Source organism: Melopsittacus undulatus, chromosome 7 (assembly GCF_012275295.1).
Source record: "Melopsittacus undulatus isolate bMelUnd1 chromosome 7, bMelUnd1.mat.Z, whole genome shotgun sequence".
Taxonomy (NCBI): domain Eukaryota; kingdom Metazoa; phylum Chordata; class Aves; order Psittaciformes; family Psittaculidae; genus Melopsittacus; species Melopsittacus undulatus.
In genome coordinates, this window is record NC_047533.1 from 15,622,522 (window position 1) to 15,642,568 (window position 20,047).

Genomic DNA, 20,047 nt, shown 5'->3' on the forward strand with positions numbered 1-20,047 from the left:
TTACCCCTTAAATTCCTGAGCTTTCAGAATAATCCCCAGATGATCTTTTTCCATTGTTTAGATCTGTCACAGTGATGAAGTCAGTATTTCCCTCATATATCCAAGGTTCCTAATTAGAATTTCATCTTGAAGAATCAGCACCTCACAGACATGGCAAAACCCTGTGAATACGGAATCAAGACAAGTCAGAGTTTTCTGTTATGTAATAACTAGCTCTTTCGTGTTGAGAGGCATTGGACTGTATGCCTTATAAATGTCAAACTATCTGTTGTTTGTGTGTTTAAGCTGCATGTTTTGAGGAATGCAGTGCAATCTGGCATAGACGGCGGTGATGCTGGTGTTCCTAAACCTGTGGCACAACAGAGCATACCTGAGTACAAAATTGAGATCAGGTAGGTATGGGTCATTAAATCACTGTTTTTTAAAGCTGCATTCCTTTTTTTGCTTTCCATGCTAGTAATTCATGGCAGACCTTTAAATTCTGGTGCAAATTGCTCTGGAAAGTTTTCAGGGCTTAAGAGTTCTTACTGATTGGTCGAGTAAGAAAAATTATTAAGAAAATACAGTTTAGGCTGAAATCTTGATTCAGAAAGGATCTAATCTGATTGCCTTTTATTAATTACATAGCAACTATTTACTGGTGTGTTTTGCACAATTAAAATTCAGTTGAGCTTTCAATAGACACCGGTGGGATGCATTAAGCTCTCACAACAATGCAAGTTGCATAATTTTCTGAACAGACAAAAACCTTAGGCTTTTTCCATTGTCTTCTTCATTACACAAATGTTCTTGATTCACTTCCCATTCTTAGGTATTTTGGCCATATTTTTGCCAATGGGTTAATATACATAAAATGGTAGAACTTTGTTTTACAAAATTACGGTTATTTTTCTTGGACAGTGCATGTGTAGCAAAAATACACAGTTCTTGGCTTGGCAGTGAAAGTTAGTATTATTTTTGGCAGATGGACAGTGGTGAACTGTAAGTGTCAGCAGTATGCTCAAAATTAGATTATTTTGGAGATCCGTGCTGAACATCCTTTGAACTATTAGATTCTTTAATCAAAATCTATCAACTTTTCACAATCTGAAAGTAGGCAATAATATATTGAACAGAAGCTTAGATTATGTCATGGGTTACACGATAATACAATATTTTAAGAAATCTTTTCTTTAATAACAATTCTACTTTCAGCCTTGAAATTTATGTTTGCTTACACTTACTCATCCACTCACTACTCTTAGTTTGGGAATTGCTTCTTCAGATTCTCATCCTTCAAGCACGCTGTCTTGTAATACTTTAGTATTTGTACAGGACATAGAGAATTTATAACATATGATTTTATACTGAAGGACAAAGTCTTCCTTCCATTGAAAAAGGAGTAGTTTTTATTAGTATTTTCTTAACACATCTGCTAGAGGACTAGGAGCAGGAAGTGTGCAGTTACCACACAGTACCTTGGAGACAGGATCTCTCACCAGGAAAAACATGAGAACAGTAATGAGAAGGTTCACTGTGGGAATGAGAATTTTGGATTTTGGCACCAACTCTGGGACTTGCTTGATGGTTGATCTTAATTAGATAAAATATTCCTTCTGAGTTTCTTAAGTGTTTTTCTAGGCCGTGAGTGATTTATTTTAGTGTCACATTATAATGAATGGGGAGAACCTCAGTTGAAATCAGTGAGATCAGAGTTGTGTAAGTAATGTGAGATGAGTTTGGCTGGAATTATTCTAGAGCTTTTCATATCTGTAATTCTTTCTGGCTCCAGCTCTGTTGTTGGAAGCTGTTACGCATATGAAGCTCAGATGATTTCAGGAATTTTTACTGTCGTGATGCTTAATACTAATTTGGACTGCATATGTTGGTAAAAACATCTGACCTGCCTTGTCTTTCTTTTAACACTGCATTTCCCTGATGGTCAGTGTAGTACACTCATGACAAATTACAGATGTGAAGAGAGTGTAGCATGGAAAATCATCTAATTGCTTCCTCCACCCTCCAACAACATAACTGATATGTACTCTTTGCTGTATGATGATCGGAGTTGTAGTTTTCCATTGGTTTGAGGAAGAAATATCATCGGAATACAGAAGATATTTGCAAATTAGCAATTTCAGCCCTCCTGACCTCGTCTGTGGAAGAGGAAGCCAGCATATGCTGTGGATTGCAGGTTTCAAGGCTCTTCTGGCTGATGTGTTTTAGCAGGGGTGATTCTCTACTGAAAGGTCCTGCTTCCAAATTGTATGCATTAGATAAGTGTAATTACTGATCTGTATGATCCTCGTGTCTTTAAGCTTCATCTTCTAGCTTCATCTGGTAGACAAAGAAGAAAAGGTTGTTAAGCTGTGTGGATAAATAACACTCAGACTGCTAGCTGATGAGTTGGAGAAGTATCCCTTTCTGGAAAGTCTGTATTTCTTCTTTATTTATTGTTTTTACTAAATTTGTTTATGCTTTTAAATAATATAAAGTGTATTTCTTCTTTCAGCTCTAATTCACCCTCCCTGTCTTCCACATTCTCTGAATATTACAAACAGTAATGTGTTAACTTACATCTTTTGTTGGTTTGGGTTTTTTTTTAAATCACATTCTTTTTACTAGGCATTTTTAGCTACCAAGATGGTACTGGAAACTGGTACTGGAACCAGTCTATGCTTGTGCTGCATGGATATTTACATGGGAACTGTGTTATGGTCATTAAAAGTGCTAATGAATAGCTCTTTTACAAACAGATGAGAGGCTGAAAATGTGAAATACCAATTCTGAGGCAAAAAAAAAAAGCCCTTTTAATTTTGTTTGTATTAAGAATCTTGTAGGGCTGTCAGAGGACTTAAATTACTTTATAGTTTGCTACATTACTTCATCTCTGCAAGCCCATTTTACTGGAGCTAGAGGCATGTTAAGTTTAAAACATTTTTTGTAATGTACAATGTAATAAGCATTACTTCATAGCAGCAGTGTAGGCTTCCTAGGCTGTTGTTTACATGAACTGACTTTAAAATGTTTTTAATGATGTACAGCTGTAATAAGCATTTCAGAAAACTCTGGGATCTCTGGAGAATGAGCTGTAATTGAAATCAGATTGTCCAAAATGCAAGAGACTGGCATACAGAAGAAAATCAAATCCTGCCATCTTCAAGCCTGGGGTTTATGCTCCCTGGATTTAAACCACTGCAGCCATCAGTCAAATTGAAACCCACATCACTTGGCTTTTGCTATCGCACATTTTCACTCTGTTGTTCCACTGAGTTATAAAATTCTTATTGATTTTGTGCATATGTATGTATATTTCTAGGCAAACCAGAAGACTTCGTGATGCTGAACAAGAAAAAGACAAAATGTTGCTTAAGACCATTATAAAAGTTTGGAAACAAATTAAATCCCTCCGTGACTTTCAGAAGTTTACTAACACACCCATGAAACTTTACTTGAGGAAGTATGTGTTGATAACGCTTTTTTATACTTCATTTGCCAGCAGCAGAGTTTTAGTAAGATTAGTTGATTTGGGAACTTAAAATTCTGGTACGAAGGGTGCAGAAGGAAGAATTTGAGTAATGTCTAGCACTGGTTGAGCCTGCCACTATTCTTCTTGAGTTTGGGGAGGAAGGAAGGTTAAAATAACAAGTAATTGCTGTAACAGAAAGGAATTTCTACAGGCTAATGGTATGATATCCATCCTGGATAGTAACTGTCTGCTATCAGCTTTTAGACTGTCTATGCTGATACTTAAATAGAACACACTTTTGATCTAACAATTAATTAACGGAGAAGTAGACTTACGTTACATATTACAGTCTTAATTGTAGCCCTTATGTTAATTTATGCAACATGTTGATAACTTGTTTTCAAGGGAACAGGTTGATCAGAGATTAGATGAAGAAGCATATGAAGAGGAAATTCGAGCTGAGATAAATGAATTGCTAGAAGAAGACATGGAAGAATATGAAAAGAAAATGGAGGAGTATAAAACTGAGCTAAAAGAGTGGAAATTGTGGAGGAAAACACAGGTTTGTTTAAATCATTCTGTTTCGTAAAATTAAAAATTACTAAATGTGTAGAAAAACTGTCCTTGTTATGAAATTTTGTTCTTCTGATACAGAAGAGTCAATTTCAGGGTAGTTATACATAAATTTTGTGATGTATTTGGACACATTCTGTCTACTTAGAATTTGTTAGTAAATTAATTGTGAATTAATTAAAGTTTAAACTAAGTTTTTTTTGAGCACTGTCTCCTGCTGTTGGTTTTCATCACTTCACCAGTTCTTTAAATTTAATAGTTTTGCTACATTCCCATTAAATTCATGCCTTTGCAAACAAAAAACATGGATGAATTTTGTGTGAATGGTGAAGCAAAGTAATTGTGGGGTGTTTCTAGTGAACAAGCAGTTGATATCATCTCATGTAAATTTCAGTTTTGGAATGTCCCAGAACTGAATTATTTAATGCCAAGCTACAAAGCTTGTGCACTGGAGTTTGTGGCACGTGTGCATTCACTTCAGTAGTGTGTATGCAGACAATGTATCTTGAAGAACTGTGTCTGCTGGTTGAACAACCCTCCTTCAGTCCTGACAGAATGCATATGGTAACTCAGGCTAAATGAGAAGTCGGCTGTTAGCCAGAACGTTCAAGAAACATGTTTATTTTGTAAATTGGTTGAGAAGGTTAAATAAATGTTTTGTTTGAAGCACATTATATGTTGAAACATATGAATGGAATGCAGTGCTGAATTCTGAATCTGAAATAGTACTGTAGTGTAAGAGAAATGTCATTTTTGTGTGTTGTGATTTTAAAATTATGCAGTCATTTCTCACATGTTTATCACTTGTGAATCAAGAGAACAAGGGAAGAAAACTGTAGTGATTAAAACAAGTTCAGGAAGACCATTATTATTTTTATATGCAGAAATCCAAAAAGAAAAAGAAGAAAAAAGACATTAATGAAGAGGAAGAATCAGATGAAGATTGTGACCTTGGTGAGGAACATGTAAAACCCATCCCACCTAAAATGGCCAGTAGACTGGACATTGAGCAGCAGGTTAGAGAAAAAGCTGACAACTGCAGAAGGAAACCTGGAGAGCCTGCTCTAATTCCTGAACTGGTGCTGTCAGGAAACGTAACTCCAACTGAACTGTGTCCTCGGTAAGATTGATGGTGGCCTGCAGATTACTTTCTTTGTGACTTTTCTGGTGTTATTTATTAACTGATGGATTGTAAAACTTCAGAAGCATGTGCTCACCGCTCTGTTTAGCCTAGTGATAAAACCGCTCTCTGAAGTTGATGCAACTTAGTTTGTTTTCCAGTCATATGTAACCTTGCATATAGTGGGTTGGAGAATGCATGTCTACCCATTCTGTTTGAACCTTCTGATGTTTCTTGAGCATCTGCGTGCAACAGTGTGTATACAAGGAAGTTCTTTTCAGTGTAGAGTCTAGGTCACTTTTGGGAGTACCACACTCACTAGCTAGTCCTTCACATCAGGTCTTTGCTACAGTCAACAAAGGGAAAGTAATGAAGTAGTACAGCAGGGATTTCAATGTGGATAAAATAAATAAACTTACTTGTTTGTGTTGATTTCTGCATTTACACACACAATTTAACATAGATTTAGTAGACTTTACTCTTTTGAAAAACTCCTTTGTTTTGTATTTATTCAGCAGATAACCTCATCAAGGGATATTGGTTGGCTCTTTCATTCCCAGCAACTAAATACTTAAATCTTAATTTGATATTGTCTGTTGTGTTTTGGAGGAAAGGAGTAAAAGGAAATCTTGTTTCCCTATATAACTACTTTTATATGGAGGTGGCTTTAGTGGATCTAAAATGTGACCTGTTAATTTTTAAATCATATTATGTTCATGAGAAGATAAAGCAACTGTTACATAATAGTTTTAAAGTCATTCCTGTCTAGTGATATTCTTAGAATACCATTTTAGTTTACGTGGCTTCTGTTTACTCTTGCAGAATCAGATTCTCATTAAACATAACCAAGGAATAAAAACGTTATTAAAAATGATATGACAGCTTGTTTGGCATATTTACAGAGCTGAAGTTTTGCGACGAGAAGACGTGAAGAAACGCTCAGCTTTCATAAAAGTCCTCTTCAACTCCAAAGAAGTATCAAGGACTGTTACCCGACCAATAAGTTCAGATTTCAGAGTGCACTTTGGACAGATTTTCAATTTACAAATATTCAATTGGCCAGAGAGTTTGCAACTGCAGGTATATAATGATTTATCATAGAAACTTCTAAGAAGATAATATGAAATGTAATTACTCCTGTAATGCTTGTCTTTTGCTCTATGGTAGTGTTGTAAAGGCTGAAAAACCCTTTGTAAATCATCAGTCTTGTATCCCTTCCTTGCTTCTCCAGTCACAAACTTTTAACTTTTTTGCTACATTTTTTGATGCTCGTGCTTTACACGTACATTTATATGTATATGTGTGTGTGAGTACATGTTACATATAAACTGTCTATGGGCAGCATGGGGAAAAGGAAGTAATCGGGACATATGGTTAAATATGTTACTGGAGCAGCCTCTTAGTTTTAGAAGAACTGATACAAGGTGCAAGTAAACTTGCCAAAATGGCCTTCTTAAGACATTATTGTCCACACAGCAAAATTATTAATGTTTGCTGGAGGGGTATAATTAAAAAAAAATCATTGCTAGTAATGTCCATAACTGCACTTGACCTGGTGCAGTTAAGTCAAACCAGCAGCACCTCTGTTCCAAGCAAGAATTAATGAATGAGTCACATGAATTTTCAGGGCCAATACAGTATATTTTTAGGAGGAATATGGTCAGGATTCTACTTCTCCTGTTAGGTAATTTAGTGCTCGTAGTTCAGAGGAGGGTGTATACCCCTTGCTTGCTCAGTTTATGTAATGCACAGATTGAAAGGGAAAATAAATACCATCTTATTGGATTAAAAACATCTGAATGGAGAAATCATTCATGTCACTCTGAGCCTGCAACTGGCCAGAGAAGAGGAAAGCATCCTGCAATACTGCCAGAACAGGCACTGTGTGCCTTACTCTGCCTTTCGTGGTAAGGGAGAATTAGTAAGGCAGAATCCCTTTGGCATCTTCACCTGGTGTTAGTGTCTGTCACAAGCAGTTATGTGATGTTCAGTACATTGATGTTCTTTAAAGCCTGGAGTTTGTTATATTATTCTCTGGTACATTATAAAAGTGAGCAGAATATACTTCTAGGAAAAATTCAGATCAAGGTAACTGCTGGTAGCTGAAATGTCTGCTAATTGGGGAATTCAGAAAGTAAATTAATACAGTTGTCTTAATTATTTCATGCTTAAGTCATAGTAAAATCATTTATTCAGATACTCTACAGTATGTTTTCAACTTTTCACACGTACATCTGGTTTTATTATGTCTGTCCCCATGTTTTTTTCTAGATATATGAAACAACGGGTATGAGCAGTACCACCTTGTTGGCTGAAGTGTTCATACCTGTTCCTGAGACTACAATTCTGACAGGCAGTGCTCCTATAGAAGAGGTTGAGTTCAGCAGCAGTCAGCGTGTGATGTTGGACCATGAAGGAGTTGGGAGTGGTAGGGTCTCTCAGTCTTTCTCAGTTCAGTGTTTCTTATTTTGCTGAAACTATGTAGCAGTAACAGGCTGGTGTAAGTTTCAGAGTAAATTCTGCTAAGAGTGGGGGTTGTTTAGTACTTACATAATCAGGCCTCTAACACTGCAGAGCAAACGTGATGTTAATCAGTATAGCTCTGGTGAAGCTAATGTTTTATACCACTGAAGAACTGGCTATAAAAGTGTATATGCAGAGTAAATGTTTGTCTTCCTATTTGCCTTGTTGAAATCCTGCAACACATTTTATCCCTGGGACATTGGAAAAATAAAACAAGGGAGAGAGAGGAAAATGGCAATCGGGAATAATACATAGGAGTATATGGAACTTTCAATTTTATATAAGTTTGAACACATTATGAGATGACTGATTTGCATAAATGTGCCATGTATGAAATGCAGATCAAGCTAGAGCAGAATAATAAATAAACAACTGTGGACGAAAGAAATGTAGTAAAAAAATCATTAAAACAAATACATGTGTGTCACTGGCCACGATGACTGTACATGCAATCACAAAGCTTTAGGACTGAATTTTTAGTCATGCATTATTCTCTTGACTCTGAATTTCTGTTTCATTAATAACAAAATGCTGAACTGAAAAACTAACAGAAATATTAGGGCATGTCTGCGAAGCAGGAAAATAAAGCTTTTGACATAGTTTTCAGGGGTTAGCCTTTCCTTCCAACCCAAATGGAAAGCCTTTCTGTGGAAGACTGTGGAATAGAGTGGTTCACTCTTCTTGTAGAGCAGAGTCCTTCCTCACAGCATGCAGCAGAATCAAGTTGTTTGATGTTTCTCCACTTATATAAAGACAAAGGTTATTTCATAGAAGTGTTGAATAACTGGTTGGACGGGACCTCAGGGATGATCTGACCCAACCTTTCTTGGCCATGACCTAGCTGACTCAGTGCCCTGTCCAGCCAAATCTTAAAGATGTCCAACACTGGGGAGTCCACCACTTCCGTGGAGAGGTTACTCTGGCTGTTCTCATTGACTACTTATTTTCAGGATGTGTTTTTAAAAATGTTCAGACATTGTGTTTGAATGCATAAATATACTACTTTGGGGTTTTTTTGTCCCTTGATAGGTGTGTCCTTTTCATTTGAAGCTGATGGTAGCAACAGGATGACTTTAATGACCTCTGGGAAAGTATCCAATAGTGTCTCCTGGGCAGTTGGAGAAAAAGGAATCCCCTTAGTTCCTCCAGTGTCTCAGCAACACACAGGCATTTCAAGGTAATACGATAGGAATTTTCAGTGATTCAGGGGAAACTGATTATATTAGTATTTAAAAACCCCAAGGCTTTCATAATCAAGGATTATCATAATCTTTTTTCCTTAATTTTAGATATTTTACTTTGCACTGTGACTCCCTGCAGATGTCTTGGGGTACACAGTTTTGGTAAACAGGTTTTAATTAGAAATTTAATCTTTTAGTATATTAATTATCAACAGTATTAAACTCAAGCTGATTAATAAACTTTTATGATTTTCCAATAGAAGATGTCTGTACTGGCAAGGAACTCTCCTGTAATTTTGCTCAGAACTGAAGGTCCAGCTTTTTCTTAATCTGAAGTGTATTTGGGGAGGCTATTGGGACACATGCTTTATCTGCCTTCTCTATAATTAATGATAAAAGGTATGCTATGAAAGCAGTAGAAGTTAGTGTAGGGGCTTGACACTGTTAGTGAATTAATCAGTGTAAAATTCTCATCTGTCAAATCATTCCAAGATAATACTCTGTTGTGATTTTTCTCCACCAGTAGCGTATTGACCCGCAGAAATGAGTATATTATTCCATTCAGAACAACCTAATTTGCCGTGTGGCTCCAGATTGGATATTGTAGATGATTTGTCCATCTTGTTGCTTTTATATAATTGCGATAAAGTCAAGGAGATGATACTTAAAGTCTGTATTTGTAATGTCTTCAGGTAACTTCACTGTAAAGCCCTGAGAGTTTTCCCAAACTTATTAACACTGAGCAAGTACCTTTTCCAGCTGATTAGATTCTGACAGGTTTTTATTTATTTAGAAGTTAGACATTGGCATCCAAATCAATATGTTGCTACTTTTGACCCAAGCTGCAACTGTGAGAGTAATTTTCTTATCAGCGTGTGAATAACCTGCTGACTTCAGTAAGTTTAAAACATAAGGATGTATTCCCAAAGGCTAACTTTAAACTCTGGAGACTAATCACTAGTAAATGGAAAAATGAGGAGTTTCAGAAGGAAGTTAGCTTTGTTCATCTCTAAAGGGTGATTCAGTCATCTGTGACTTTCCATTGTTTGCCCTGAGACAACTTTTCATGCCTAAAGTTAGTTTTTGCTGCCCATTAGCTTTTCAGCACAACTGTGTTTCAGTGGCATTTGTCAGGACTGATGCCTAAAGATAAAACCTGGATGTTGTCACTTTATCTGCTGCTAGATATTTGGCTGATTCCAACCAAGTGTGAGAAGGATCCTTAAACTCTTAGAGCTTTCTTGAAAATATTCAACTGAGCAGAGATCAAAGACTCAAATTATGACCCCTCAAAAAAGAAAGGCCAACATCCACCCTCTGTGGTATTTGATTAATAACATGCATGCCCTCTAGTGTATTGGGTTTATGTGGCAAGATTTTGGTAGCGGAGGGGCTTCAGGGGTGGCTTTTGTGAGAAAATGCCAGAAACCTGTCAGGCAAGTCAATGTACAAATGCCCTTCATACTAGCTATCATAGTTCTTTGCCTGCTGTGAGTGAGCAGAAGTGTCCAAAGTATAAGGAGTGGAACTGAGACTCTTAGTGTCAGGGAGGGCCAAAAGTAAGGCTACACCACAAGGGAAAAGGCTGAAGAGGGTGTCCCATCACAGTTAGTGTCCTTGCCAGCCAGCATGCAGTCTTACAGGAGCTGAACATGACAGGCAGAGCAGGCTACTGGCAGCAGTCCTGACATGGCAAGGGGAGGAATCAGGCCACAGGATTTATCCAGAAACACCAGGGAAGGGCCAAGACTACAATGCAGGTCTGAGTAAGCCATCCAGGGTACAGATCAAAGACATAGGGACAAGCAAGGACTGTATCTGAGAAGTACATTTCAGTATGGATTGCCAAATATTCCATGCTATATTTCATGCTTTCATTGCTTTTGTGAAGCAATTTATCATGTTATTGATTACAAGGAAGCAACATGGAATACTGTAGATGTATCACAGGTGTATCAATAAGCACCTTATTACTTTATATAAAAGTTCTTTTTCACCAGTTCGTTTGTATTTCCACATTGTTTTCCTTTGCAGTTCATAATTCCTTCATTCAGAAAGCTGCAGTTAAGAATTGTGTAGTGGAATTTACTATTAAGGTTGTGCGGGACTTTTGTTTTTGTTTTGGGTTGGTTTTTTTTTTTCTTAAGATTGTATTAAATACTTTTTTTTTTAATATTGCTAAATCATATGCATGGTATAAGTTGAGTCAATTCTGTCTTTTTAGTGCTTTAAAAAACATTGATGCTATTGCATCCATTGGCACATCAGGCTTAACTGACATGAAGAAACTAGCTAAGTGGGCAGCGGAAGCAAAACTTGATCCAAATGACCCAAGCAATGCAGCTCTGATGCAGCTGATCATGGTAAGTGGCTTTTGCAGAGCTGTAGGGCTAATGGAGCTGCAAAACACCTACTCACCAGGACCTTCCCAGGCAATTTGCATGCATACCAGGGCAGTAGTAGCATTTGAATTTGTTGTGGACATACTTGTGTGAGTGTTAAGAAGCAAAGTGTTTACTAAAATATGATTTATTAATCCATTTACTAGTGGCTTAATTATTAATAAGTATGATTTATTAATCCATTCAGTAATATTTTAATGGTGAAAAATAGGTATAAGGGAATATGCAAACTGATTAATGTATAAATTTAAAAAAATACAGGTTTTGAGCTTGTTTCCTTAAGGGGCAGGAGTATTCCCAATGCACTTGTATGATATTAAATAGGAAGTTACAACTTTTCTGAACATCAAATTGAAGACCTGTTTATGTAGCTGAAATTGTGTAAATGAATCATCTTTACAGTACAGCTGCCTAGGTTACTCTGTGGTGTTAGTTTTCGTACCCTTTATTATGTTACAAAGAAATAGAATTTTATTGTATTCTTAAATATATATACTTTGCTCAACAAAACCCCACTTTAAAGCACTCGGTGTTTCAGTCTCCATTTTTTCTGTCTCAGTCACTTTTGCTTAAAATGACCACCCTTGCTATATACAAGACTTACAGAAGTTATTTTATAGACTTTAGTCACTTTGCATGAAAGGGTTTGTTTTGGGTTTTTTTGTTTTGTTTTGTAGTAAAAAAAATATTTTTTTTTACTAATTTAGGCTTCTATGGGTGGAGAGGCCCGGGTTCCGGAGTTCTTCAGGTTGGAACAGTTGCAGCAAGAATTTAACTTTGTTTCTGATACGGAATTTAATAGATCAAAGAGATTCAGACTTCTGCAGCTCAGAAGTGAGGAAGTGGCAGAGTTCCGAAACTATAAGCAAGTCCCCTTACATGAACGAGAAATCAATGAAAAAATCTTCCAGGTAGAATGTTACCTGAAATATTTCTTTTCTAGTTTTAATGCTAATATTTGCCTTGCAATGAAGTCAGTTGGTCTCTTAATAAATGTACAGCTATGCTAATATGTAAAAAGTGAGAATTTTAATCCTTCAGTCTTCTCTAGTTTTACTGTAAGACAGCTTCCTTCCAAGGCAATATTTCCACAGCTATACTGTGGAAGCAGAAAGATAAACCACAGCAACTGCTGTAGACAAATTCTAAGATAGTTTTTGTTAAAGGTAAGAGATCTTTCTTTTCATTTATGTGTAAGTGATTTCAAATACAGAAGGATAATAAAAAGATAATTCAGGCTTAGGCATGCTAACTTTTGAGCCCTTTTTTGGAAGCTGCTGGGAGCAATGACTAACAAAACTTAAGACATTTTTATGTTTTGCTACAGCTTATGTTGCAGTTATTCTGGAGTGGTTTACTGCATTGTTTCTGTTAGCTTGCCCTGTCCTTGCCTGTTAAGAAAGAATCCTACTGAAATGCAATGTGTGCAGTTTTTATTTGGGTCATACTTTAATTATTTTTAATCTCAGCTCCATTATTAGTGTGAAGTCACGCATGCTTTTGTTCTTTAGCAATTAATGTAGCTAAGGAGCATTTTAGTGTTCACTTCCTTAGCAGGATCAGAATCGTAGAATGGGTTGGAAGGGAATTTCTAAGATCATCTAGTTCTAACTCCCCTGCAATGAGCAGGGCATATTCAACTAGATAAGGTTGTTCAGGACCATGTCCAGCCTTCATCTCTGATTCTGGCAACTGCTGCTTCATCCCTACTTCTTCTTACATAAATTTATTTGAAAAAAATTCTTTCTTTCTTTACTTTTGGATTATCTCTTTTTTTAAAGGTATTTATGAATTCAGTCATGTCTGGTTCTTTGCAATAAGTATTTTTCCTTTTTAAATTTTAGGTTAGTTTTGTACTTTTTATTTAAAGATGTGCCACATCTTTGATACATGTTTCTGATCACATTGATTTTAGAGACTTTGTTAATTTCATTTTCTCACTCAAAATTGAAAACTATTGTTTAAGAATTGGTTTATTTCTTTTCTTTTTTCATTTAAGGGTAAGTTGGATAAACCTATGATCACCCATTCCAAGTTAATTTTATGTGACGTGATCTTTAAAACTAAGCTTAAGGTGGAATAGTTCCTAGTTGCTTTACTTGCTATTTGGCAAAGAAGTTTGATAATTCATAGAATTGTAGCAATATTGTTTGGAAAATATTATCGGAGATCATCTAGCGGCACTTTACACTGAAGTGGTGGGACTATTGCCAGCACTAGATGAGGTCAGCTGTGTATTTGTCTAGCCAAGTTTTGAAAACCTCTAAATGGGAGATTCCATAGCCTTTCTGGATAACCTGTCTCAGTGTTTTCCAGTGATTATTAAAAAAAAAAAAAGCAAGGAATAAATCCTGTCCAACCTTGAGTGATCCAAGATGTGTCTAATGGTTGTTTTCTCTTGTTATATTGTCTGGAACTAGAGAGATGAGTTTGGCACACTCTACCAACTCAAATAGTTGTGGGTAGATACAGGGTTGATCATTAATCTGTTCCTGACCACACTGAGTTGAACACCTTGTCCAGTGCAGGAAAGATACTGAAATACTGGAGCAAGTCCAGCATAGAGCTGCCAGAACATCTACAGGGCTGGCGCACCTGACATACAAGAAAAAGTAGAAGGGACTAAGATTTGCTCTGGCCTAAGCAGGCAAGGTTAAGTGGGGACTCTTACAGCTTCTTCCTTCAAGTACCTAGCAGGACAGTGCAGAGAAAAAAGCGAAGCTCGTCTTGGTGGTGAGATAATGACAGGCACAAGTCACTCCAAGAAAAATTACAGTTAGATATAATTCAAACACTTTTCACAAAGAATGTATTCAAATTCTAGAACATGTCCAGCAAGTTTGTAGAATTGCCATCTCTAGAGGTACTGAAAATTCAACTGGCAAAGGCCTTTGAGCATCCTGATTGAAGTTGTTCCTGCTGTGAGTAAGGATTTGGATCAGATAACAACCAGAGTTCTCTTCCAGCCTACATTATTCTAAGATTCAGACCTGTTCTTGTAGGTCATGTTCAATAGGCCTCTGACTTATTACTACTAGTGGACCCCATCCAGTTTCTCCACATGCTTGTTGAACAGGCAGCCCCAAATTAATTTTACTAAGTAGCTTTTAAGTGATAAGTAGCTGCAATTCTAAAGCCAACCTGCAGGCTTCCATTAAGCCTGCAGATCTGGAGAGACCCCCTGGACTTGTAGACTCTGTGTTTTTCTTAGAAGCTGAGTGTCAGCTCTAACCTTTTCTTAATTTATGAGACACCTGCCAAAACTTGTGAATAAAAGTTGCATCTGTCAGTACAGTTGTGTCACTAGTTATATGTATTAAAACACAGTTCAGATTTCAGGCCATCTTCCATAAATACTGCATCACTTCTGTTATAAAAGGATTCCCCTTTATATTGCAGCTATTGCGGCTGCAGTAAGAGAAGCCATTTGCAGTTTGAATGGAATTTCAGTTTACAGCAGCAGGTCAAAGTTCAGCTTTAAAAGAAGTGAGGGAAATCTTCAAGTTATTCATAGTAATTTAAACCACCTGAATCTTGTAACTTAATGGAATTCTTGTCTATATTCATGGTAGTTTAGCAGTACTGTTGCTGTATACATTAGCATTAAAAATAGCTTTATAAACCTCTGACATCTGTTTTGATTTATAGTAGTCCATACATTAATATTAATGAAATATTTGCCATTTTTCATGTATGTAGTAAAGCATTGAATATGTTTCAAATCACAAACTCTAGTCAATATGTTTAGGACTATGAGAAGAGACTGCAAGAGAGGGATGTGATTGACAGCAAAAATTACTTAGATGCCCACAGAGCAGTTGTTGCCAACTATCTACAGAAGGTAAGCTGCAAAAAATATGGATCCACCATATTTCTGTAGACCATATGTTGCTTCTATACTTGGAAGCTTCATTTCCATGAATATTAAAAACTTACTCGTCTCTGAACATGACTTACAGACATATTTGAAGTCTCAAGTTGTGCCTGAAACTGGTCTAGTTGAAGAAGTGATTTATAAATGACTCATTTAATGTTACTGAAACAGATGCCATATACAAGATGACCAGCCATTCTGGATTTTTCCAGCAGTTCTGTAAATTCTCTTTTGCTCCAGTGTCCCAGAGTTTTATACTGTTGTGTTTCAGGCATTCACTGTTTGCCCTTTCCTCCCTATTTTCCTTCTTGTAAGCTGTGATGCTAAGAACTTAATTATCTCCATGAAAGTGGCCCTAACCTCTGCAAAAGATGTGATATACACTGTGTCTTGTCCTGCAGCCTGAGGCAGAGGGCGTGTCTTACATCACCTTCACTGTGGTATTATAGTATATGAAAACATTGGTCATATAACCAAGAGAAGGTTGCCATTTCAGATCATTTTGGCAAAATAGGAGGTGCAAAACATGGCTACCGGTTTCTTACCAGTACTGGAAATAACAGGAAATGTACTAAATCATAGGCAGCCAGGGAAACATACATTATGATGATAACATTTATGTGATGTAGGACAAAACAATTTGTCTGTTAGAAAGAATGGTTTGTAAAAGAATCCTAGACAATGAAGAGTGTTTAAATCTTCCAGGCAAGTACCAGAGCCCAGATTCAGTATGATAATGTAAAACACATTATTTTAACATAGCTGTCATGTCTGTGTCAGCCCCATATGTTTTGTCTGATACTTGAGTGTGCACTCAAACGTCAGTGCACTAAATGCAGTGCACTAAATAATGGTATACAGGGTAATAAGCATTATGGTACCTTGATTTGTTACTCTTTTAGATCTAATACAAGTATCATTTTTTTAGAATAATATTTGGGTATTTTGGAGTTATATAAATTGTCAGGTGTGCTTGAAAATTGGATTTCTCCCATCAGAACTGAAATCCAGTTCACCCTGAAGTGTGATGCTTATATGCCTGTCACTTCAAAACAGAGATATAATAGTAGTAACTTAAAATCTTTTCTAAATAACAAAGGGGGAGATGTATTTCAGAAAGGTCTTTGGTATTGTTGTTTTGCAATGGTGCAGTATATAATGGCATTACTAGCATTTGTGGTAGGAAAAAAGGACAAAGGCACAGAATCACAGAATCCCAAGGGTTGGAAGGGACCTCAAAAGATCATCTAGTCCAACCCCCCTGCAAGAGCAGGGTAACCTAGAGTACATCACACAGGAACTTGTCCAGACAGGCCTTGAATATCTCCAATATAGGAGACTCCACAACCCCTCTGGACAACCTGTTCCAGCGCTCTGTCACTTTCACAGTAAAGAAGTTCTTCCTGATGTCAATCTGCTTCAATATAGTTTTGGGGAGTCTTTTAAAAGTAGAAAAAATAATGTGCATTTGGAGATTTGTTTGTGTTTAATAGACGGAATGCAAATATTTGCAGTAGGTTTGGATTAGAAATGTATTTTGGTCTCTTCTCCTTCTGCATTCACAGGTTCGAGAATCAGTAATAAACCGTTTCCTCATAGCAAAACACCATTTCATTCTCTCTGACCTTGTTAATGAAGAGGAGATTCCCAGCCTGGGGTAAGGGAGCTGTCTTTATTTGTTCTAAATCAAAATATAAAAATAATAATGTAAAACTAACTGATTTTTTTTTTTGCAAAGCATTGATGTGCCTAACAACTGATGCAGTTTTGTATTTAGTGTAATGGATAAGCTTCCAATCACTAAGTGCATCTCTGCCAGTATTGATACACAGAGTGTGTAAAAACTTTCTTAAGAAAAAGTCTGGTTTTATCAGAAGTTGTGTGGCAGCATGAGGATAAGATTTAGCAGCATATAATGCATCAGGCTGTGATCTGATGAGCTGAGCATAGCTCTAGGTGGTGCCAGACTGAATGATGTCCAAATACCAGACAAGTGTTGGAGCTAGTAACGCTATCACTGGTTCTATAGGTGATGCTCGCTTAGAGGTAGTACACATGCCCTGCAAATAATGTGCAATAGATATTTTTTTATAGTAATTTTTTTTTATTTTACTTCTCATATATTTGGTTGCTGTTTCTGGATATTGTCAAATGCTGTTTACTTTCAGAAATGTTACTGGGTTTGGAAATGCCTTCTTTTTTCTTTTAATATTTTTTTGTAATTACTTTAAGCATTTTCTTTGAATGATTGTTCCGATTGCCATACTTACTGAGTCTGACATGTGTTAGTCATCCCAGCATAGATGACTCTTCAGGTTGCTCATTTGAAAGCTGTGTAAGCAAACAAGTTGTGGAATTTATTTTTATTTCCATGTAGAATTTGCTTGTGTTCGCTATAAACATGACACTCTTAAGTGCAGTCAAAGGTTTTTCACTGAGCAGTATAAATCTAAACAGTCCCATCTGCTGGAGATACAGAGACTTGCTGTCTTTCGAAAGTTCATCTTATTTTTTAGCTCATGTTTTCACATCACAGAATAGAAGAAACCAAATGAGTCTATAACCAGGTTTTGGAGTTGTTTAAAATCAGTTGCTTCACTGATAGTTTCTTATCATGAATATTAATTTGTATTTGCTGATTTATATGGTTAGTGAATTTAAAATACACCACGAGTTTTAAAACCAGTTACTTGGTGAGATATTTTAGTAACTCGTGGTTTTGTGTTTTAGCACTAATTACTCTAGGGATTTTAATTATATAAGGAAATAATGACATTGGCTATCAGTTTTCAAAGTAGATTTTGGAATGCCTGCAGTTAAAATCAGTGATGTGTAAAAACATACATCTGCTTTTTATTCTTCTCCTGTTTTTTTCTTTGGTTCTGCTTTGCCTTGGGTTGTAAGTTCTGAGGGTCCAGGGTATGTTGTGCCATATTTATTATGATTCCTTTCTATAGCTTATTGTTTGTTGTACATAGCTATGTAATTAGATTTTTTTTTTGCTTATTCCATACAGTGGTTGTTATCTGCTAGATGCCTTATTTATAGCACTGTAGTTTAGATCTATCTTGAAGCTATGTGGTTGTACTTGTATCTTACCTGGTGTGGGGGAAGAACCGAAACAAAACAAAAAAAACAAACATACCCACACCCCTCCCCCCAAAAAAGGTTTTTTTTGCACATTTAAGTTAGAATTTCTGAACTAGAAGACAAAACTGGATTGTGTAGTACTAAACAATTAAAACATTTTGACATTTCCTAGTTTTGTGTGGTACTAACAGGAGCATATATCTAATCTGCATGTGTATCATGGGAACACTAAAATGTTGCATTCTATGCAAGAATTACTAACTATCTGCTATCTGTTTCATGATTATTAGTATTTTGGGACTCAGCCTCTTTAAACTGACAGAGCCAAAACGACCATTAAGGCCAAGAAGAAAAGAAAGGAAGAAGGTCACAGCGCAGAATTTATCAGATGGAGACATCAAGCTGTTAGTGAACGTCATTAGAGCTTATGATATTCCAGTGAGAAAACCAGTGATGAGGTATGTTTAAATGCCTGTTTCCAGTACAGATTCGTTTTCTGATTTCTGCTGGTTTGAGAAAGCTGAAGCAACTAATGTTGAAATTCAGCCATCTGTGTTGTTTTGATCCTCTTGATAAAAACAGATACACATTTATCTTTTTATTAATAATGATAAAGAACTGCTGTTCAGTGAGTTTGTAGAATAATGTGATCATTTATCCGTAACTCCTAACCTCCAGAAACATTTTACCAAAAACTCTTAATTTGGTTCAGGAAAAAACTGTCTGAAAGATAACTTACAGCTTTGACAACATTATAACTCTGGTAATATCAGATGAATTATACCTTAAGCAAGTCTCCTACTTTTACTAGGGTAATTTAAATTCATAATATCTTACTACTAAAAATAAGTATTAAAAAAGTCTAGTTCTTCATTGTGGGATATTACATTTGTCTCCTCAGCGGAGCATGTTGTTCTTCTCCTTCATGAACTGTTTGTTTAAGTTAATGGACTGAGCTTAATTTGGCTCTGACTAATTTTAAAGGTGACCATTACCTTCAGGCAAATTAAGGCAATGCCTACACTGCGTGATGTTGTTTCACACAGAGATGCTGGAGTTCTGAACAATCATCTAGTTCAGCTCCAGGAATGATATATTAGTGCAGTGTTCTCTCTCTCTCTCCCAAAATTAATACACCTGCATTTAACTCGGAGTTATTTTCAAGCTGACCAGTTACTGTGCATACAGAATTTAGCATCTTCTGCTGTTTTATCTCTTTACTATAATAAAGGTTCTTTTGGCTTATGTAAGGAAGTTCATACCAGGAAAAGCAATTCATATTGGAAACATGTTGATAAGAAGGAAAAGATGAAAATTTCAATTAATTATCAGTCTTACAAAAATAACTGAAGTCCCTCCCAGTCTTGCATTATATGATACCTTGTTTTGAGCTGCTTTCTCCATCAATAGTTTTTCTTTCATAATCTTTAGTGTGGCATTACTACAAAAAAAGTTATGTGGAAACACTACAGAAATAAACCTATTAACATTTATTTTATTTCACTCATGGGTTGCTGGTTGTGTAATACTCATATGGGTTTAATTTTGTTGAAGAGGCCTTGACTGAATACCATGAAGTGTACACTGTTTATGAATTCTGTGGGGATTCATCTCCTTGAGCTGAAAAACCTTTAGCTCAAAAAGATCATATGGAGAGGGGGAAAACCTCAAAATCTGGGCTGATAAGCTCTTCAGAAAATAAAGCCTCCAGGCACAAAGCACTCTTGCAATGAGGCATGCAAGAGCTTTACACTCACTACCCCTTTTTGGCATTCATTTTGTGTTATTTGATGGAATAAATATCTTTCCAAGGTTAAAGTCATGACATTAAAATAT

The 20,047-nt window shown here is 36.3% G+C and overlaps 1 protein-coding gene across 1 annotated transcript in view; it reads left to right on the forward strand.

Annotated features, from left to right (window-relative positions):
* Positions 1 to 20,047, forward strand: part of CC2D2A (coiled-coil and C2 domain containing 2A) — a 54,616-nt gene that overhangs the window by 17,097 nt on the left and 17,472 nt on the right. Inside the window, exons 12-23 of the mRNA XM_034064639.1 lie at positions 286 to 392; positions 3,299 to 3,439; positions 3,854 to 4,010; positions 4,906 to 5,141; positions 6,044 to 6,221; positions 7,413 to 7,569; positions 8,694 to 8,841; positions 11,070 to 11,208; positions 11,955 to 12,158; positions 14,996 to 15,088; positions 16,687 to 16,778; positions 18,502 to 18,669. Coding sequence (XP_033920530.1) covers positions 286 to 392; positions 3,299 to 3,439; positions 3,854 to 4,010; positions 4,906 to 5,141; positions 6,044 to 6,221; positions 7,413 to 7,569; positions 8,694 to 8,841; positions 11,070 to 11,208; positions 11,955 to 12,158; positions 14,996 to 15,088; positions 16,687 to 16,778; positions 18,502 to 18,669 — 1,820 coding nt within the window. The remainder of the gene's footprint in view (positions 1 to 285; positions 393 to 3,298; positions 3,440 to 3,853; positions 4,011 to 4,905; positions 5,142 to 6,043; positions 6,222 to 7,412; positions 7,570 to 8,693; positions 8,842 to 11,069; positions 11,209 to 11,954; positions 12,159 to 14,995; positions 15,089 to 16,686; positions 16,779 to 18,501; positions 18,670 to 20,047) is intronic.